At 45.0% G+C, this 22,873-nt stretch overlaps 2 protein-coding genes across 2 annotated transcripts in view; one reads left to right on the top strand and one right to left on the bottom strand.

Moving 5' to 3' along the window:
* Nucleotides 1-22,873, bottom strand: part of LOC126194641 (uncharacterized) — a 183,112-nt gene that overhangs the window by 6,057 nt on the left and 154,182 nt on the right. The window contains exon 2 of the mRNA XM_049932813.1: nucleotides 10,384-10,445. Within this exon, the coding sequence (XP_049788770.1) occupies nucleotides 10,384-10,393 (10 nt within the window). The 5' untranslated portion in view covers nucleotides 10,394-10,445. The remainder of the gene's footprint in view (nucleotides 1-10,383; nucleotides 10,446-22,873) is intronic.
* Nucleotides 1-22,873, top strand: part of LOC126194638 (WW domain-binding protein 4) — a 130,961-nt gene that overhangs the window by 58,934 nt on the left and 49,154 nt on the right. The gene's annotated exons all lie outside the window — the stretch shown is intronic.

Genomic DNA, 22,873 nt, shown 5'->3' with positions numbered 1-22,873 from the left:
ATCGATGTCAGTCGTTGAGGCCTGGCACGAAGTCGGCTTTCCAAAACATCCCAAAGGTTTTCTAAAGGTCAGGACTCAGTGCAGACCAGTCCATTACAGGGACGTTATTGCCGTGTAACCACTCGGCCGCAGGCCGTCCTTTATGAGCAGGTGCTCGATCGTATTGAATAATGCAATCGCCATCCCCGAATTGCTCTTAGACAGTGGGAAGCAAGAAGGTGCTTAAAACATCAATGTGGGCCTGTGCTGTGATAGTGCCACGCAAAACAACAAGGGGTGCAAGCCCCCTCCATGGAAAACACGACCACATCATAACACCACCGCCTCCGAATTTTACTATTGGAATTTCACATGCTGACAGATGACGTTCACCGGTAATTCGCCATACCCACATCCTACCATCGGATCGGCACATTGTGTACCGTGATTCATCACTCTACACAACGTTTTTCCAGTGTTCAATTGTCCAATGTTTACGCTCGTTACACCAAGCGAGGCGTCGGTTGGCGTTAACCGGCGTGATTTGTGGCTTATGAGCAGCCGCTCGACCATGAACTCCAAGTTTGCTCACCTCCCGCTTAACTGTCATAGTACTTGCAGTGGATCCTGATGCGTTTTGGAATTCCTGCATGATGGTCTGGATAGATGTCTGCCTAATACACATTACGACCCTCTTCAACTGTCGGCGGTCTCTGTCAATAGATGGGGTCGACCTGTACGCTTTTGTGCTGTACGTGTCCCTTCACGTTTCCACTTCACTATCACATCAGAAACAGTGGACCTAGGGCTGTTTAGGAGTGTGGAAGTCTCCCGTACAGACGTATGACACAAGTGACGCCTAATCACCCGACCACGTTCGAAGTCCGTGAGTTCCGCAGAGCGCCGCATTCTGCTCTTTCACGATGTCTAATGACCACTGAGGTCGCTGATACGGAGTACCTGTCTGTAGGTGGCAGCACAATGCACCTAATATGAAAAACGTATGTTTTTGGGGGTGTCCGGATACTTTTGATCGCATATCACATCGGAAACAGTGGACCTAGGGCTGTTTAGGAGTGTGGAAGTCTCCCGTACAGACGTATGACACAAGTGACGCCCAATCACCCGACCACGTTCGAAGTCCGTGAGTTCCGCAGAGCGCCGCATTCTGCTCTTTCACGATGTCTAATGACCACTGAGGTCGCTGATACGGAGTACCTGTCTGTAGGTGGCAGCACAATGCACCTAATATGAAAAACGTATGTTTTTGGGGGTGTCCGGATACTTTTGATCGCATAGTGTACTAAAGCAAAGTTAAGAGTAGTAATTTTAAATTCAATTTTGGGAGTAGAAAATATTCTGTTATTAAATGTGAATTCGTATTTGTTGAAGGAAGCGTGGGTGCATTGTTTTGAATATTAAGTACATCAAAATTTATAATGGTTTCCTCAGCCAGATACTGCTACCGGATAGAACAGTTAATGTTAGTAAGCGCTGCTGTAATAATACGAAGTGTTCCGCTGGTATTGGCGTACTTCATGTCCTACGTGGAATCTGTTAAATAATATGTTTCTGGTACCAGTCACGTTGTTGGAACTACAACGTTGTGACTTGTTGCTCGTAATTAATAGTTAAGCCTACCCTTAGCGCAGACCAAGTCAGCAGGGTGTTACCACACATCGGTCGCATGTCTCATAGCGGTTGCCAGCGCCTAGCCTAATACCGCCAAGTTGATGATAGTATGGCAGAGATTGTCGTATGCCCTGACTACAACACCTGTAAAGGCCTTTTTACGCTGGAGACCGTGCATTCAGAAGCGATGAGGTGAAGCGCTTCGCTTTACATTGAACTTTACACGTCGTCCACACGACAGGCGTCTTCGGATCACTATAGCTGACGCGTGTGGGGTCAGGCTAAACGTTCCACGATGGGCCGCTTGCGCCCAGCCCAGCCGTGTGCATCATTGCTTATCGCTTTTCTAGTGCAGTTTCGGTGCACATTGTCGAGTCAGCAGCTCTGTTGTGTCTTCCCCCTGGATGCTGTTGATCATTAGTGTACACCGTACTAAAGGTATATACGACACTGCAGTGCCTGTGTTAAGAAGAAGACGCAGTTTTCCTCCGGACATGCATGCATGACAACAGCCGTTATGAAATACATGAAATGCATTCACAGCTACGAATACGAACAACCGTCAGCTGTATAACTGAATGACGGCAGTGAAAATTTGTGCCGGCCCGGGACTCGAACCCGAATTTCGCGCTTTACGCGAACGGTCGCTTTGACTCCTTTGGCTACCTGTGCGCGACTCACAGCCAGACCCAGATTTCCATGTATCGTCGTTCATGCGTCACAGTCTGTACTCGTATACACATTATGTAATTCCAGTACACGGGAGGGCATTTTAATTTAAAGGTGCTGCTTGGTATCGGCGGATAAATACGAATGCATGCAGGCAGTACGATGTATTTATCCCCCGATACCAGGCAGGATTTTCAATTAAAATGTCATTCCTGTGTACGTTACATACATAATATCGTATTTATCCGCCTTTCTCAGTCGGTGACTTTCAATTAAAATGTCCATCCCTTTACGGGAATTACAAAATGTTAAGGCGTCCGCTCACGTAAGTCTGGAAATCCGGGTTCGACAGCCCGTCCGGAACACATTTTCGTTGTCGTGACTGTTCCACACCTGATGATTGAAACGAATTTTTTTAAAAAGTTGAAGCTTCGGATAATTAATGCAGAATATTTATTTATTCATCCAGGGATCGTCTTGCAATGGTGCGGTATTTGTCATTGTAAAACAATGAAAATTAATATCTCTGTCAGAAATATACATACACACAGAATATATAAGTATGCTTTTATGAGGATAGGACTGGTGGTCGGCTGTGACCTTAATGAAGGAGCCAACCCAGCATTTTCTTGAAATGATTTAGGAAAACGTCTATCAGGATGACCGGATATTGCAAACTCCATCTCCCGAATATGAGGGCAGTGTCTTCACAACTATGGTGCTCATTCGGTTGGTCCCTATTGTAAAATGTTCTTTCATTTCCACATACACTCCTGGAAATTGAAATAAGAACACCGTGAATTCATTGTCCCAGGAAGGGGAAACTTTATTGACACATTCCTGGGGTCAGATACATCACATGATCACACTGACAGAACCACAGGCACATAGACACAGGCAACAGAGCATGCACAATGTCGGCACTAGTACAGTGTATATCCACCTTTCGCAGCAATGCAGGCTGCTATTCTCCCATGGAGACGATCGTAGAGATGCTGGATGTAGTCCTGTGGAACGCTTGCCATGCCATTTCCACCTGGCGCCTCAGTCGGACCAGCGTTCGTGCTGGACGTGCAGACCGCGTGAGACGACGCTTCATCCAGTCCCAAACATGCTCAATGGGGGACAGATCCGGAGATCTTGCTGGCCAGGGTAGTTGACTTACACCTTCTAGAGCACGTTGGGTGGCACGGGATACATGCGGACGTGCATTGTCCTGTTGGAACAGCAAGTTCCCTTGCCGGTCTAGGAATGGTAGAACGGTGGGTTCGATGACGGTTTGGATGTACCGTGCACTATTCAGTGTCCCCTCGACGATCATCAGTGGTGTACGGCCAGTGTAGGAGATCGCTCCCCACACCATGATGCCGGGTGTTGGCCCTGTGTGCCTCGGTCGTATGCAGTCCTGATTGTGGCGCTCACCTGCACGGCGCCAAACACGCATACGACCATCATTGGCACCAAGGCAGAAGCGACTCTCATCGCTGAAGACGACACGTCTCCATTCGTCCCTCCATTCACGCCTGTCGCGACACCACTGGAGGCGGGCTGCACGATGTTGGGGCGTGAGCGGAAGACGGCCTAACGGTGTGCGGGACCGTAGCCCAGCTTCATGGAGACGGTTGCGAATGGTCCTCGCCGATACCCCAGGAGCAACAGTGTCCCTAATTTGCTGGGAAGTGGCGGTGCGGTCCCCTACGGCACTGCGTAGGATCCTACGGTCTTGGCGTGCATCCGTGCGTCGCTGCGGTCCGGTCCCAGGTCGACGGGCACGTGCACCTTCCGCCGACCACTGGCGACAACATCGATGTACTGTGGAGACCTCACGCCCCACGTGTTGAGCAATTCGGCGGTACGTCCACCTGGCCTCCCGCATGCCCACTATACGCCCTCGCTCAAAGTCCGTCAACTGCACATACGGTTCACGTCCACGCTGTCGCGGCATGCTACCAGTGTTAAAGACTGCGATGGAGCTCCGTATGCCACGGCAAACTGGCTGACACTGACGGCGGCGGTGCACAAATGCTGCGCAGCTAGCGCCATTCGACGGCCAACACCGCGGTTCCTGGTGTGTCCGCTGTGCCGTGCGTGTGATCATTGCTTGTACAGCCCCCTCGCAGTGTCCGGAGCAAGTATGGTGGGTCTGACACACCGGTGTCAATGTGTTCTTTTTTCCATTTCCAGGAGTGTAGTTTGCTCCAGACAACTCATAACGTGAAACATAGTTTTGGTCTCCGTTGCTGCCTCGGATATGGATGTGTGTGATGTCCTTAGGTTAGTTAGGTTTAATTAGTTCTAAGTTCTAGGCGACTGATGACCTCAGAAGTTAAGTCGCATAGTTCTCAGAGCCATTTGAACCATTCCGTTGCTGCACACATACTAAATTCACCCGCTGGTGACTCCTGTAACATGAACGTGGTTTTGTGCAAATTGCACTAACTCCACTCTGGTAGGAAAACTTACACCAGGCCCGTAAACATGCAGCTATGCTCTATGCACGTCTCCGCGTCACCTGAAAAACTGAGTCAGCCTCTCCCCACGTTGACTGACATTCTGAACTCAGAAGAATGGCAAGGCATTCCTATCATGCGCTATAGATCTCGAAGCATGATTTTCTTGTAAAAGCTTTACAGTGTGATCATGTATTGTAATACGCAGAGTGTTGTAGCTATCCCCTTTAATTACGAACCACTAGTCTGAGTACTGTAAATAACCGTTAACTGTGTAGTATACATTTCTCATGAAGGATGATGAAGCTGCCTTTTCAAACAAATGTATTTTAGTAACCTTTTTCATTTCCTTGGGAAATTTCTTTTACCGTTTCATTCCCTGTTAGAAAAAAAACTGCTGTGAGTGTTTTTTGTTTGCTCTTCTTGGTAAATATCTTAGAGGGATTTTCATATCTTGCCAACACAAGAGGAGAAAGTTACCCGACTCCTCTCCATCCGTCCTTAGATATGAGGGCGATGTTTTTCTCACCCCATTCCAGAAATCGAATCGTTCATCAGTTCTGAGCCTTTGTGAAAAATTGGTTTTCATATGTTGTTGAAGGTTGCAAAAGCTACAAAATTCTGGAAAACTTTCTTGGAATTAGGCTATTTGTTGACTAACATACTTAAATCTATAGCCAATAATTCGTTACCATTCTGATAACATTCTCCATGTTTTTTGCAACAAAGAAATTTATTTTATATTCGCCTCAAAGTCATGCATTTATGTTTCCTCTTGGTAGTGCCCAAATGAAAGAATGATGTACAGAATGAATTTTTCATTCTGCAGCTGAGTTCACGCTGATCTGAATCTTCCTCCCAAACTAAAACTGTGTGCCCCTTAGGGTTGACGATCGGAAAACGAAATTGTAATTTTGTTATGTTCACTTAAAACGTCCGGGCTGAGAGGCTATGTATAAAACTCTCCCCAGACGTTTCGTCTCCGACTGCGGGCGACATCCTCCGAGGTAAAGCGGCGAAGTTCTACATCTACATTTATACTCCGCAAGCCACCCAACGGTGCGTGGCGGAGGGCACTTTACGTGCCACTGTCATTATCTCCCTTTCCTGTTCCAGTCGCGTATGGTTCGCGGGGAGAACGACTGCCGTAAAGCCTCCGTGCGCGCTCGAATCTCTCTAATTTTACATTCGTGATCTCCTCGGGAGGTATAAGTAGGGGGAAGTAATATATTTGATACCTCATCCAGAAACTCACCCTCTCGAAACCTGGACAGCAAAGTACACCGCGATGCAGAGCGCCTCTCTTGCAGAGCCTGCCACTTGAGTTTGCTAAACATCTCCGTAACGCTATCACGGTTACCAAATAACCCTGTGACGAAACGCGACGCTCTTCTTTGAATCTTCTCTATCTCATCTGTCAACCCGACCTGGTACGGATCCCACACTGATGAGCAATACTGAAGTATAGGTCGAACGAGTGTTAAGTCCGCATCTTCATTCTGTACCGACACTGCTAACATTCCAAACCTTGAACAGCGTGGACGTGTGTACACCCATAGCCTTTACCAGTGACGGTACAAAATGAATACCCGGACTTAACTTCGCCGCTTTACCTCGGAGGATGTCTCCCGCAGTCGGAGACGAAACATCAGGGGACAGTTTTATACATCGACTACGGCCTATCTGCCCGGAAGCTTTAAGCGAAGAAGATACCGGCCGTGAAAGCCTACAATGTGTAATTTTGTTAATTATGGAATACGTTCCTGTGTTGCAGCGGTGCAGTTTTCGTCTCAATCCTTAACCAGATCACGTATCTCCGATGTTCTCGAACATTTTTAACCGAACGAGGTGGTTAACAAAATCGCTTCGTTTTTTGGAGGACGGTAGTTCAAATCCCATTCAAGCCATCCAGATTTGCGCTATCCAATCACAAGCATCTGGACACCTATCAGTAGACACTAATAAGAGGTGTCCAGCGCTCGCCTTTACCGTGGCTTGAAATTTGTTGGGGACACTTTCAATGAGGTGCTTGAATGTCTGTGGAGGAAAGGCAGCCCATTCTTCCTTAAGAGCCGAAATCGGAAAATGTAGTGATGTTTGGTGCTGGGTATCTGGAACGAAGTCAGCGTTCAGACTCATCCCAAAAGTGTTCCATTGGGTACAGATCGGGACTCTGGGCAGCCCAGTGCTTTTCAGGAATGTTATTGCCTACAAGCAATTGCCTCACAGATGTTGTTTTATGACAGGGTGCATTGTCATGCTGTTCCTCTACTGTACGAGATACGAGGTCTGTTCAAAAAAATCCAGAACATTCATAATTTGGCGCCATTGGTGTGTTGGAGCGAAATACGGGTAGCATCCCTGCACATGCCAGTGTTTCATGTGTAACTGCCGGAAGTTTCATTGTCATATGTCTGTTGGTTATTTTTCAGTCCTGTATCGAGCAGAACATCTTCTCGCACAGTTTGCGAAATTCGAGATGGCAAGAGTTAGAGGAGCAACGCGTCTGCATTGAATTTTCCGTGAAACTCAAGGAAACGTTTACAGAGACACACCAAATGATGTAGAAAGCCTACGGTTATGAGTGCTTAAGCCGTACTCGGTGTTACGAATGGTTCAAATGGTTTAAAAATGTCCAGCCGGAAGTTAAAGATAGCCCTCGTTCAGGACACCCTTCGTCGTCTACCGACAACGCTCGTGTCAGGAACGCCAGCGAAATTGGGCGTGCCAATCGAAGACTGACTGTCCGAGAGATTGCAGAAGAATGTAACATTTCAGTGGGATCACGTCATAAAATCCTGACACAGCATCTTGGAATGCATCGTGTTGCCGCTAAGTTCGCCCCACGGCTCTGAGTCAAGTCAGAAAGACCTTTGTCTCGCAATCAGTGAAGAGCTTTTGGATCGCGCAAATGCGAACGAGATGTTCCTTAAGAGAATCATATCTGGTGATGGGATGTTGATCTACGGTTATTATTTTGAGACCAAGGTTCAATCTTCACAATGGGCCGGGAAAGGTTCGCCAAGACCAAAAGAAGCTCGTCAGGTCAGGTCAAATATCAAAGCCATGCAGAAAGTTTTCTTTGACTTTGATGGATTAGTTCATCATGAATTCGTGCCACAGGGACAAACTGTTAATCGATGGTACTATCGGGACGTGCTGCGACGCCTGCGAGAAAATGTGAGGAGGAAACGTCCTGAAATGTGGGGAGACAATTCATGGCTCTGGCATCACGATAACGCACCTGCACATTCATCCCTGTTGGTGCGAGAGTACTTCACGAAAAACGAAATCACTGTGCTGCCTCATCCTCCGTTCTCTCCAGGTCTGGCCCCTGCGAACTTTTATTGTTTCCAAAGTCGAAAACGACGTTGAAAGAACGAAGTTTGCAACGATAGACGAGATAAAAGAAAATTCACAGACGGCGCTCCCGCGATCCAGCAAGAGTCTTCCCAACACTGCTTCCAGAACTGAAAAAGGGCGTTGTGAGCGGTGTATCAATTGTGGAGGGGAGTATTTCGAAGGAGACCATGCACAATAAGCAAAAGGTAAGAGTAGAAAAATTTTGTGGACGAAGTTCCGGAATTTTTTGAACAGACCTCATAGACTATGCGTGGTAGAAAATGCTTTGTTTCAAGCACTTTAGATGTACTGCATTCAAGTATCGCAAATTACAAGTCGAACCCTCTAGTTAATTCTTCATGTCGACTCTCACTAATTCCAACATGTGCCTTGTGTTTATTGAAACTGTAACACTTCAGACCTTCAGTGTAGGTACGCCAGTCTCTTGCAAGAGCGGTACACTGTGGCCATCACAAATCGTCATAAAAAGAAATCACTGCATAAATTTCCGCCCATCACAAATCGCCAATCACTGCGGAAGTTTTCGCCCGTCACTTGCTATGTATCATGTCCTTCATGGTCGGAATTGTTTGTCCAAGTGCAAATGCACACTGTGACGCTGATAAAGTACTACTAAAATATCAATTTTTTGCTGCATCTGAGGAATTTACTAAACAAAAAAGTATAAATAAGTTTGTTACCGGAAGTTCTGCGATAAAGAGAACTGTACAATCTTTCCATCGTATGGAGGACAAATTCTGCCAGGATCAGCCACAACTGAATTATTCGCAGCGACAAAGATTCCCAGTTCCCCGTCACACGTTGTGATCGTGACGTTCTCATTCGCTAAAATTGTTTGTGGGAAATGTATTATCTTGTATTAAATTATGTTTCTCTGCGGAATTAAGTGTTCTCCTCACTCTCCACTTGCACTCTTTCCGCCGTTCTTACCTTTGCGAATGCTGTTCTCGTGAACTTTTCCATCCGTTTATAAACTGATTGTGTGTCCAGAAAGTTTACCGCCTTTTATTAAATTGCGAAGATGTTTTCGCAGTTCCACACTCTCGTTTCTTTTCTTCGTCTACAATGCAGCAGTTGTACACGGTGACCCACGGGAAATAGCACATTTCAGTTTCTAAGATGTAGATGTAGATGTGCACGCACCGTCTGCCTCATTTAATCGGACCCACTAGTTTGCCATTCAGCTCAGCATGGAAATTTGGCTATTACATGGGCGTATTGAGGCAGTGGATGAGATCAATTGTGTGCAGAGGGCGTTGCGGCTGTCCAGCGCGCAGTGCACCTTGGATGAGACTACGATTGCCGTGTTCCAGACCGAAGGACAATATCCAGGGGGATAAAACAAAGAGTGAGACGAGTTCCATAACAAAACTGAATCACTACGGACTTGAAATAACAATTCGAACGCCGGGAATTATCCGATGCATTTGCGTAGCTCTGAATCGAAGCCCACAGCGATCTGTCCGTCCCTTGGGCGTCTCTGCAGAAGATCGTGAAACTGGATTTAACATTTAATCCTTTTAAGCTGCAAGTGGCTCAAACAGTTATAGTCTGGAGACGAAGTGAGTAGGCGTAATTTCTGCACAACATTGCTGGGCAGAAGTGACCAGGCTGGCGCATGTCTAACAAATCTAGTAATGAATGGGTTTCACAATAAACAAAACTTCTGATATTACGCGGACAACAAACCTGAAGTTCATTCATGAAAATTCCCAGTGTAGCCCGAAGGTCGTCCGTGTCTGTTGTGCTGTTGGCAGTCCAGTCCCTTGGAACCACTGGGCCCTATATCTTAAAGGACAACAGTGAATGTCAGTTACGAGCAGTATGCGGCCATGATTAACAATTTCTTCACTCCACAGCTGCAAGGACGTTGCCGTCTGAAGAGATAAGGCCTAAAAGAGATAAGGTTTCAGCAAGTTTGGGCTACAACCCATACGGCCCGTAATTCAACGACTATCCTGAGGCGCCGCTTTCCACATCTATTACTCTCACAGTTAGGTGATACGCCATGACCGGCGTGATCCCGATACTGATGAGTTGGAAGCCGTAATCCTGGAGGAGATTGAGGTCATACCTCAATAATGATTGTAAACGTAATGAGTAACTAACGCGAACGGCTTCAGCAATGCATTGCCATGATGGAAGCCATTTGTGTGATGTTCTTTTTAACAAATATACTCGTGTTTGACTTTTAAGTAACGGCAATGTGTGTAGTACAGTTGCATATGGGATATATTTGTGTAAATGTACGCAAAACCTCATAATAACCAAATGAAAATGTACTTCTTACCATGCGCCATCTCGTAGTTTACAGCGGGCGTATTGGTGATGGAATACTTTTCAGTTGGCGACCTGAAAAGGGGAAAATCTTTTTGAATTGTTTAAAATCGATCATCGACAAGCTATGTAACAGTTTCCCACGAAGGGACACGGTCTTATACAAGAACGGATAAATAAAATAGGTAAAAATTGTAGCAAAAGACACTGAATTGCTAAAAAAGGAAAAGAAAAGCTGATTCCTAACATAATATTTGTCGAGCTCGAGCCAGCGATATTCCGTTCCTCCACGTCAGATTTGTTTCTAGCACTGTATAGTACTCGTTAACAGTACATGTACCCATTTATCTGAAGATTTTTTTTTCAAGCTTGCTTGACCCTAGAAACTGGAAAAAAATACCGCTTGGGACCCAATCTCGCGACACTCTGTCTGGAAATTTCGGAGAATATACATTTGACGCGGGGTCAGGGATTTTCTCTGCCTCGTGATGGCTGGGTGTTGTGTGATGTCCTTAGGTTAGTTAGGTTTAAGTAGTTCTAAGTTCTAGGGGACTGATGACCATAGATGTTAAGTCCCATAGTGCTCAGAGCCATTTTTTACATTTGACGCCAGGGCCATAGTTATGCTGGCACCATAGTATATCTAGCGTAAGGATCGTGAGAATAAGATTAGCGAGGTCAATACGCGTATTGGTGCATGTAAATAGACAGTCACTTTTCCTCGCCCATTACGTGAATGTGCTGCACTCTCTTCTGAAATGCGAAATTTGTGTTGGTCTCACCAGAGGACCACATGGCAGTCGGATTTTTGTATTTTTTTTTTAATGTAGGGTGAATCACCTAAAATTTGCACCGCAAATGTCGCAGAAATGGAAAGTGCTATTGATGTGCAGGGTTGACAGAATGGATTGGTAGTCAGGGGATCGTATTGTTAGCCAACCAATAGATTATAATAATACTTAGAAAGCGTATTTTTTGTGTAAGAATGCCTATTGACATTAACATACTAAAATTAGTGTAAATTGGAATGTCATAGGTGGTTGTTGCGGGATTCTATTGCGAGTCGTTTACTAGATACTGTATTTTGAAAATTTCACTCATCGGTACTTGTACAGTAACCGCGGTAGAACACACGAAAGAACAATACAACTGCATACACTAGTTACGTGGGTTTTCACCAGTAACGAGACAATTGACCATCAAAGGTTGTGTTTAAAATGACCACCAGCAGCAGCAATACTGGCTTCCATTCAGGTATGGAACGACTGCTGCATATATGCTAGCATTTCAGCAAAGATGCCCTAGCAGGTTGCAGGTAATATGTCGTTACATATCACTGGGTGTAGTTGGTATATCCTTGTAGGCAGCGTCTTTCAGCCTTTCCCATAGAAAAAAAAGTCTGCAGATGTCAAATCTGGGGAAGGGGCTGGCCAGGGTATAGGTCCTCAGCAACCAACCCAACGATTTGGAAACAATTTGTGAATACATGATGTAGTACTTCGTGCACAGTGGGCTGGACAGCCATCATGCTGGTACCAAAGGTTGCTCCTAGTCTGCGGTGGAACGTCATCTAGCAAACGTGGAAAATGGTCTGTTAGGAGGCTGTGATACTTGAGCGCGTTCAGTGTTCCGTCTATGAAAAACGGGCCTGTGATCTGATGGTTCACTATCCCACACCACCCGTTTACACTTCATGGACGATGACGTTCCACCTAGTGAAGCCAACGGGAATTGTCAACAGACCGATAGTGCATGTTTCGACGGTTTACCAGACCATGATTGGTAACTGTGAGTTCATAACGAAACAAGATACATGATACATTTGGAGTGTCCAGTTTTAATGCACATGTGCAGAAGTTGACATGATTCTCATATAATCATTGCCATGCTGCTCTTGATGGCGAGAGAGAGATGTGATAGGGATGGAACCTATGTCGATGGAGAATGCATGGACCACGTGCGTAACACATATCACTTCAGGTGCTTGGACTGTCACAAACTAACTGACTAGCAAGTCGCAATGCATTCAAGGAATAGACAAGCACACTGTGAGCAAACTTAACAGCATCGTACCTAGCAATTACGCAAGTTGGATGTCATAAACCGGTGTTGGTGTGGAAATTTTTCAATATACGATATGTCGTAAACAACTCTTTCCAGAATCCTGCAACAAACATCACTGACTTTCTAATTTACCCTACTTTTAGTCTGTTAATATCAATAGACATTGTTCATTTAAAAACGTGTATGTTTGCACAGAAAATAGGTATGATCTTATTGGAGGTGGTAGCCTTTCCTTCCTCTAACTTTTCAATTGACTTAAGTACGGGCCGGACGAAACACCATTATGATGCAATGTTGCACTGCTCAGTAGCGGACGTTAAAAGTGAGGTTGTAAGGGAGTTTCCGTCTTACAAAACGTCGGAATGTAGTATCAGCATTATGGAAGTAGCCCTGGTAGTACATGCATTAATCATTGGCAAAAGCAAAATTAATGATTGATGTTCTTGACAAACATCATATTGTACACGCTTCTGAGAACTGAAATGACAGGAAGCGCGCCCTGCAAACATTATAAAACTTGCAACTTCGCTCTAGAAAATATGCAAACACAGCAATAATATTTCGAATGTAGTACACATTTGCCCTTTTCGCTTTATCTTTTGCGTCTTTTCTTTCCTAAATGCCAAATAATGTACTGTTGAAAAATATTCGTTAAAAGACGCTTTATTTTTTTCTCGTATTCATACGTGGTGTAGAACTTCCTTTGTAAGTCTATTCTAAAATATGAATAAATTTCGCCTCTTTCGAGAGATAACACTGGTAGAAAAAATATAATTTTCTCATGCAAACTTCTCAGTTTGTCAAGGAAACGAGCAGGCAATAATGTGAATACCAAGAGGATACAAGATCCACCATTTTAACATGCGCAAGCGCAAAGAGAATAGGTTAACTACAGTGCTAGCAGATGATACCACCATCCCGTCAACGTCAGAACTTTCCTTCAGACAATCTCTGACGTCGCTCTGTTCCGTTGGCGCTTGGTGTGAATACCACTGTGTGAAAAGCATTGTGGAAAGTTTTGACATGAAGTCACGCTGTGTCCAGTGTAAACAGTTTTTACCGGGCCAGTTACAGCGGGCGCTATACTTTAACGTGCACGGCTGGTCACGGTTGATTTTTCACATGTACGAATCACTGCAAGAGGGGAAAAGAGAAATAAATGAAGGGAAAAACACCTTAGGAGCTAATGAGCGTTGAATATTGAAGCTTCTCATTTCGGGGTCTGGCTTCCTACTTACCCACTCAGCCACCGAGGTACACTATCAGAAGACTACCGTTTCAGTCCCATAGTGCTCAGAGCCATTTTTTTGAACTACCGTTTCAAAACATCAGCTGAATCGTGATTTGACGATCTACTTTAACGATACCAGGAAAACTTTCAGAATAAACTTTGCAAGTGCTTGTTTAAAGTCGCTTACCCAGCAATAAGCAGTAGTATATACTGCTAGTGCTAGATTCCTACAAACATACAGTTCACGTTACAAGGCTTTATTTATTTACTTACGTATTTATTTATTTATCCGAGTCCAAAAACACCAAAACATAATACAGCAAGCGATTAGCCTGGAAATGGTTGTAGGTTACTTATCTAACGGCTTCCATGGGCAACAAAAATTGATTTTCAATATTTCGCTTGATTATTGACCGAATATAAAAATTTAAAATGCTGTCATAATCTACTCACTAAAATGTATACTCTTATGTTAAAAGTTTAACTAAATAAGACAGGAATTACAGTTGGAGATAGTGTGTTTGGCTTGAGAGAGCGTAACTGGCGGTGGGCAGATATCCTGAGTTTATTCTTTCAGCAGCTGAGAATGAGAGCACCGACTTCCAACAAATTTTACTTATAAATCCAAACCTTGACGAAACTTTTTCTCGCTGACACCCACAACAAAACGACGAAAGGGAAAAAAATCTCTCTTACTACATTTTCGCTCGTGCTGTCAAACTTCAGCATCGTACACGACGTTTTGATTTATAACTTCTTTACTACTAACTGTATTCGCAATACGTTTTGCAGACAGTATTCACTTGTACCACTGAACGTACCTGCAAAATGATATCATTGTACGACAAATAGTTTAGGACATATGACATCAAATACAATTAGCTGGATGAAAAACTAGCTTCTGCTTAAAATGGCGCGCAGTAAATTTTCAAGATCAGGCATAACTTTTTATTTTATTACGTCTTTACTACTAACTATATACGCAACACACTTAGCGGACAGTATCCACATACAGCACTGAATGAACATTCAAAACTATACAATTGTACGACACATAGGTCAGGATATATGACATCATAAACATTGAGAATAGTGAGAAACTAGCTTTTGCTTAAACTGTTGCGCAAATTACCCACAATACATTCATCCAGTGTTTTATAATCAGAACGATTTATGACTTCCAACAAACTTAAAGTATAATTTCATGCCTTTTCCAAACTTTTTCTTGCATGCATTTGTAAAGTAATCAGACGTTTGAAGCTCTTTTATACATGGGAGTTCGATTCTTTAAAGAATCATGAGTTTACTTGTAGAATCCTAAAAGCAAAACCTAATATTAACGCTTGAGAGAATTTCACGCTCTGTGAGATCAGTGTTCAGCCGTTAGAACGACACTGTCATGCAAACACGTCACAGGGTTCGCTCCGAACCCTGTCTTGTCCCACATTCACGAAATCCATCATTCGTACCTCACGTCTTCAAATTTATTTCGCATCTTGTTGCTGCTGTTCTCAGTCTGAAGACGGTCATCCAAGTCTCATATTGGAGATGGCAGCCTGGTAGTAGCTTCTCTTTTGCATTCACAATCCTCCCGGAGACTTTGTTCTCCACAGCTCAGTTGGGAGGGCTTTTGCTGAAGTTTGGATTGGTGCTGTTGTAAGAAGGAAGCTTTTTATGGATTTCGATCGTGGTGGAGAAGCGTGTGTTACAAATAATGGATGCCTTAGATCGGTTTCTTATTGCTTTTTTTCCAATCTGTTGTTACCCGTCTTCTTGTATCTGGCGCTGATCGTAGGGACTCGTGATGAGCCAGATCAACATGATTAGTATGTGCAGAGTTCCTCCAGATTGGAGCGGCAGCAGAGGAACATAGAGCAAGAGCGGATGCGCAGAGGATGCTGGAATGTGCTCCCCGTGTGGAGTTTGTCGGTTTGCGGACGTGATTAATCGTGGTGTATACCTTCTGCCTGGTGTCTACACAGTGCTGTTTGCAAGCAAAGGGACGATCCAGTTTCAACCCTAGGTATTTTGGTGTCTACACAGTGCTGTTTGCAAGCAAAGGGGCGATCCAGTTTCAACCCTAGGTATTTGGAATGACTGCAGTGATTTAAATTGCTTCGTTTCCAAGTGATGTTCAGCTTTCTTTTGCCTCCTTCATGCGGATTCAAATGGTTCAAATGGCTCTGAGCACTATGGGACTTAACATCTGAGGTCATCAGTCCCCTAGAACTTAGAACTACTTAAACCTAACTAACCTAAGGACATCACACACATCCATGCCCGAGGCAGGATTCGAACCTGCGACCGTAGCAGTCACGCGGTTCCAGACAGTAGCGCCTAGAATCGCACGGCCACACCGGCCGGCCATGCGGATTAGGTTTCAGGTAGTTGTCGTAGCAGTTAGCAAGTTCTTCGAGAGCAGATGTTAGCTTGGATTCTAATTCTTCAAACGTCGCTCCTTGAGCACTGACAGCAGTGTCATCTGCATAGGTGCAGGACCGGTTCCAGTGTTGGTATATACACTCCTGGAAATGGAAAAAAGAACACATTGACACCGGTGTGTCAGACCCACCATACTTGCTCCGGACACTGCGAGAGGGCTGTACAAGCAATGATCACACGCACGGCACAGAGGACACACCAGGAACCGCGGTGTTGGCCGTCGAATGGCGCTAGGTGCGCAGCATTTGTGCACCGCCGCCGTCAGTGTCAGCCAGTTTGACGTGGCATAAGGAGCTCCATCGCAGTCTTTAACACTGGTAGCATGCCGCGACAGCGTGGACGTGAACCGTATGTGCAGTTGACGGACTTTGAGCGAGGGCGTATAGTGGGCATGCGGGAGGCCGGGTGGACGTACCGCCGAATTGCTCAACACGTGGGGCGTGAGGTCTCCACAGTACATCGATGTTGTCGCCAGTGGTCGGCGGAAGGTGCACGTGCCCGTCGACCTGGGACCGGACCGCAGCGACGCACGGATGCACGCCAAGACCGTAGGATCCTACGCAGTGCCGTAGGGGACCACACCGCCACTTCCCAGCAAATTAGGGACACTGTTGCTCCTGGGGTATCGGCGAGGACCATTCGCAATCGTCTCCATGAAGCTGGGCTACGGTCCCGCACACCGTTGGGCCGTCTTCCGCTCACGCCCCAACATCGTGCAGCCCACCTCCAGTGGTGTCGCGACAGGCGTGAATGGAGGGACGAATGGAGACGTGTCGTCTTCAGCGATGAGAGTCGCTTCTGCCTTGGTGCCAATGATGGTCGTATGCGTGTTTGGCGCCGTGCAGGTGAGCGCCACAATCAGGACTGCATACGACCGAGGCACACAGGGCCAACACCCGGCATCATGGTGTGGGGAGCGATCTCCTACACTGGCCGTACACCACTGGTGATCGTCGAGGGGACACTGAATAGTGCACGGTACATGCAAACCGTCATCGAACCCATCGTTCTACCATTCCTAGACCGGCAAGGGAACTTGCTGTTCCAACAGGACAATGCACGTCCGCATGTATCCCGTGCCACCCAACGTGCTCTAGAAGGTGTAAGTCAACTACCCTGGCCAGCAAGATCTCCGGATCTGTCCCCCATTGAGCATGTTTGGGACTGGATGAAGCGTCGTCTCACGCGGTCTGCACGTCCAGCACGAACGCTGGTCCAACTGAGGCGCCAGGTGGAAATGGCATGGCAAGCCGTTCCACAGGACTACATCCAGCATCTCTACGATCGTCTCCATGGGAGAATAGCAGCCTGCATTGCTGCGAAAGGTGGATATTCATTGTAGTAGTGCCGACATTGTGCATGCTCTGTTGCCTGTGTCTATGTGCCTGTGGTTCTGTCAGTGTGATCATGTGATGTATCTGACCCCAGGAATGTGTCAATGAAGTTTCCCCTTCCTGGGACAATGAATTCACGGTGTTCTTATTTCAATTTCCAGGAGTGTATATTATACTGGGTGTGCATCATCATCAGACGTACTTTCTCTGATGTTTCGTCTGACATTTACGATTCCATTTTTACAGTGTGTATCTGGAGTCTTCTGAAAATAATTTATTTCGTTACTGAAACAGAATGGAATCGTTTAGTTTTTACCCCTCAGAAAATTTCATTTTACCCCTCAGGGGGTAATTATCCCCAGGGAAATTGCTGCCTAAACATATTCCTATACAGAGAGAGCGAATCATTGATCTGTAGCGGCGACATGATGGGCAGCCCTTTCGCTTTCGACACCCTTTAGGTTTCGCATGGGCCAGCAGGCACTAGTACAGCAACGTAGCGCCCCTCTGAGAGGTGTCTAAAGGCTTACCAGTCACACCAGTGCCTAGTAATAAAGGACGGGCTCTCTCTGTACAGGTACACTTTTTAAGTATTCAACAAGACCGCGCAGATGGCACCGAAGGTGTCGCCAAACTGGAGAGGTCTTTGCCGTTTTATTCACACGTGTGTCCAGGTCACAAGCCACAGGAGGTCGCGAAACCGGAGGGCTGAAAAAGCATCAACACCCTTTGCTGCTTCGGATCCGGTTCACATTTCGTCGAATGATTTTGAATGGTCCTAGTGGTTCCACCCTGTACAACAGAGCAAAAATTGCGGTCGCGCTACACGACAACGGGATGCGATCTCGGTCAGTTGAATTGCAGGCCGACGATGCCTTTAGAGAAGGGTTGAATCGTCCGGCGGCTATTAGCAGCGTCAAAGGCTGTGAAGACCGTCTCCCTGTTGCTCATCGGACTGCGAAGTGTCATTTTGGGGCCGGCCGGGGTGGCCGAGCGGTTCTAGGCGGTACAATCTGGAACCGCGCCACCGGTACGGTCGCAGGTTCGAATCCTGCCTCGGGCATGGGTGCGTGTGATGTCCTTGGTTAGTTAGGTTTAAGTAGTTCTAAGTTCTAGGGGACTGATGACCTATGAAGTTAAGTCCCCTAGTGCTCAAAGCCATTTGAACTATTTTTTTTTTTTTTTTTTTTGTCATTTTGGGCTTCTAAATGTGCGGGAATCAACGTCCCAAGGTGAAATTCTGATCCCTGGCCTTTTTCCGCGTGTGTCAGTACCTTGTTGTTTGAAGCTTCGCCAAGCCCGAGGATCAGGTTGCAGGGTGCTCGCTTTTGCGCCATTACAGTGGAAGGTTGTAGGCACCTGTTCGCAAAATTTCAAACTTATACCTCGCAGTGGTAGACAGTTACGAGGTTCCGAATAAGCGACCCTTTAATTTTGTTTCGCAGTGTAAATTTAGTGACGTAAAACGGTACGCTCTGTCGAATGTTTGAAGAACGGAAGAACGTAGTCTCCGTTATATTTCCTCATTAAATGTACACTACTGGCCATTAATATTGCTACACCACGAAGATGACGTGCTACAGACGCTAAATTTAAGCGAAAGTAAGAAGATGCTGTGATATGCAAATGATTAGATTTTCAGAGCATTCACACAGGGTTGGCGCCGGTGGCGACACCTACAACGTGCTGACATGGGGAAAGTTTCCAACCGATTTCTCGTACACAAACAGCAGTTGGACGGCGTTGCCTAGTGAAACGTTGTTGTGCTGCCTCGTGTAAGGAGGAGAAATGCGTACCATCACGTTTCCGACTTTGAAAAAGGTCGGATTGTAACCTATCGCGATTGCGGTTTATCGTATCGCGACATTGCTGCTCGCGTTGGTCGAGATCCAATGACTGTTAGCAGAATATGGAATCGGTGGGTTGACTCAACGACGAACCTGGGTGCACGAATGGCAAAACGTCATTTTTTTCGGATGAATCCAGGTTCTGTTTACAGCATCATGATGGTCGCATCCGTATTTGGCGACATCGCGGTGAACGCACATTGGAAGCGTATATTCGTCATCGCCATACTGGCGTATCACCCGGCGTGATGGTATGGGGTGCCATTGGTTTCACGTCTCGGTCACCTCTTGTTCGCATTGACGGCACTTTGAACAGTGGACGTTACATTTCAGATGTGTTACGACCCGTGGCTCTACCCATTGTTCGATCCCTGCGAAACCCTACATTTCATCAGGATAATGCTCGACCGCATGTTGCAGGTCCTGTACGGGCCTTTCTGGATACAGAAAATGTTCGACTGCTGCCTTGGCCAGCACATTCTCCAGATCTCTCACCAATTGAAAACGTCTGGTCAATGGTGGCCGAGCAAGTGGCTCGTCACAATACGCCAGTCACTACTCTTGATGAACTGTGGTATCGTGTTGCAGCTGCATGGTCAGCTGTACCTGTACACGCCATCCAAGCTCTGTTTGACTCAATGCCCAGGCGTATCAAGGCCGACATTACGACCAGAGGTGGTTGTGATGGGTACTGATTTCTCAGGATCTATGCTCCCAAATTGCGTGAAAATGTAATCATATGTCAGTTCTAGTATAATATATTTGTCCAATGAATACCCGTTTATCATCTACATTTCTTCTTGATGTAGCAATTTTAATGGCCAGTAGTGTATTTTTTCCAGCGCTGCACAATCATGTAACCTACACCCAATTCTAACCGGTATTACTACACTGCTTGTGAAAAAAAGCCGCACCGAGAACGGGAAGATGAAACGAAATGAAACTTCACAGGTTAAGAGGCTATATGATGCTATTTAATTGCTAACAATATCTAGTCAAATTTACAAAGAACTTACCACTACTACGTTGTAACCCCTTCTGACCTGGATACCTGCGCTGATATGGTTGGGAACGGGGTCATAACGCTGTTGTACCCTCTCTCGGGCAAAATGGCACACAACTATTGTAACTAGTCCTGGATACCGGTACTGGGACACAGTTGACGTCCGAGCTATTCCCACACATGGTCTATCGGGGACAGATGTGGGGATCTTGCTGGTCGGGGAGTACCTCGCCATCACAAAATTTTTAAAATAGAAAACATAGAAGTCTGATGCTACTGCTGCTAGACATGTGAGCAGCCCATAGTGTCTTCCCTTCTATGTTTTCTGTTCAAAAAAAATTGTGACTAAGCTTTATCGCTTGATGTTTGTTTTATACGTGACATGTAAGTACTATATCTTTTCTTTTTATACTGCTAGTCGATAGTTACACTTATAAAAAATTTTCCCTAAAACTTTGTACTTACGTTATAGGCCTCTTTAAATGTTTTATTTCTGATGAAGGCACTCTTAGAAGTGGCCGAAACCTAGGTCAAATTGACTTCATTTTTGCGACCGAACGCTGGTATTGCTTTAATTTTTAATTATCTAAGTTATTTTTTATTAGATTTAGAAATAAAAAATCGTTGCATTTGACGAGATTCAATCGTACGACTTTTTACACATCAGGTGTATCCGCTAACCACTACGGTACGCCAATTCACATCGGTAGATTGCTGCGTGGGACTCAAAGGTCCGGTCACAACGATGAAGTGCAGCCTTCAAAAATTCGGCTTTACCCAGTATCGTGCGAAGCTTATCCATTGTAAGCCGATCTCTGTGATTACAGTAACTTATATGTAACGCTAAATCACGTCTTGTGCCGAATGATTAGTAGTGTTCGGCTAGTGCTCTGTATGAACCGTATGTGTTTCACAGGCGTCTTTTTTTTGTTTTTGTTTTGTTTTGTGTGTGTGTGTGTGTGTGTGTGTGTGTGTGTGTCTGTCGGAGGGGGGGGGGGGGCGTTGTGGTAGTTTGGCAACGGCGAACGGTTGAAGCGTGACGTTGAGCGCTCTATTCGGAGGAAACCAGCTCTAACGCGTGAATTGTGAACTATCAAGTAATTTTAATCGGACTGTTGTTAGATTAGATTAGTTTTTCGTTCCATAGATCCGTGCTGAGGAGATCCTCGTGGATGTGGAACATGTCAATTCTTTTTATATTATTTTTTTTAAAGCTGAAATAACAATACTAATAGTATGTGTATATACAATACATCTTTTGTTTCTATTAAAAAATTCGTCAATGGAATACAAGGAGTTGGCCACTAGTAAGTCCTTCAGGCTCCTTTTAAACTGATCTTTATATGTAACTAAATTTTTTATGTTTGCTGTCAAATTATTGAAGATGAGTGTTCCTGAGTAGTGGTCCCCTTTTTGAACTAAAGTAAGCGCTTTTAAGTCCTTGTGCAGATCACTTTTGTTCCTGGTATTGTATGTATGAACTGAGCTGTTTGTTGGAAAAAGAGATATATTATTTAGGACAAATTTGATTAAGGAGTAAATATACTGAAAGGCAGTTGATTTCTTTTGGCGAGGAATGTCCTCTCTGCGTGTGCTAGACCGCATTTTATGTCTTCGTTGCTTCGTCCGTCATGTGTTGTTTGGCTTCCGAAGTAACGAAATTCCTACACTTCGTTGTTCCCAGTTTTGATGGTATATTGTCTAATTTTGTTTCTGCTACTCCTCGTTACTTCCGTCTTTCTTGGGTGCTCATTAGACCGTTCATTCCGTTCAACAGCGCGTGCAATTGTACCTCACTTTTTTCGAGGATGCCAGTATCATCAGGAAACCTTATCATTGATATCTTTTCATCCTGAATTTTAATCCCACTCCTGAACCTTTCTTTCATACCTGCTGTTGCTTCTTCGATCTACAGAGTGACAATGGGTGTTGGAAGATCCCTGTCTTACACCCTTTCTAATCCGAACATTTCACTCTTGGTTTTTCATTCCTAATTTGCCCTCCTGTTTTTCACCCGTGTTTCCCCTTAGCTTCGTCCTGTCTTCTTCAGAATTTCTAACATCTTTTATATTGTCTAGCGGTTTTTCTATGTCGACAAATGCTACGAAAGTGTCTCGGTTTTTCTTAAATCTTGCTTCCGTTATTAGAACACATGTAGTAAATACATGTATTTTGGAGGCTCAGTTCCCAAAGGCACTAAAGTTTGTTAAAGTCACTCCAATACACAAAAAAGGCAGCCTCTCAAGTTGTGATAATTTTAGGCCTGTTTCAATTGTGCCAATCTTGTCTAAAGTGATAGAAGCTATATTAAATAATCAAATAGTAAAATACTTTGAAGAAAACAAAATCTTCACTGATAGTCAATTTCGCTTCAGATCAGGGTTAGGAACTGTTAAATCTGCCTTATCATCTTTAACACAGTGTGTGAAGCAACTAGAAAGCAAGCTAGTGGTTCAGAATAAACTCTTTGATTTATCAAAAGCTTTTGACACTGTGTCTCATGAAATCTTATTGAACAAACTGCAATTCTATGGCTTTACAGGAAATGCTCTGGAATTGATAAAATCTTATCTAAGTAATAG

This window comes from Schistocerca nitens, chromosome 7, assembly GCF_023898315.1.
Source record: "Schistocerca nitens isolate TAMUIC-IGC-003100 chromosome 7, iqSchNite1.1, whole genome shotgun sequence".
Classification (NCBI taxonomy): Eukaryota; Metazoa; Arthropoda; class Insecta; order Orthoptera; family Acrididae; genus Schistocerca; species Schistocerca nitens.
The sequence above is the reverse complement of the archived record's forward strand: the minus strand, read 5'-3'. Positions and strand labels throughout refer to the sequence as shown.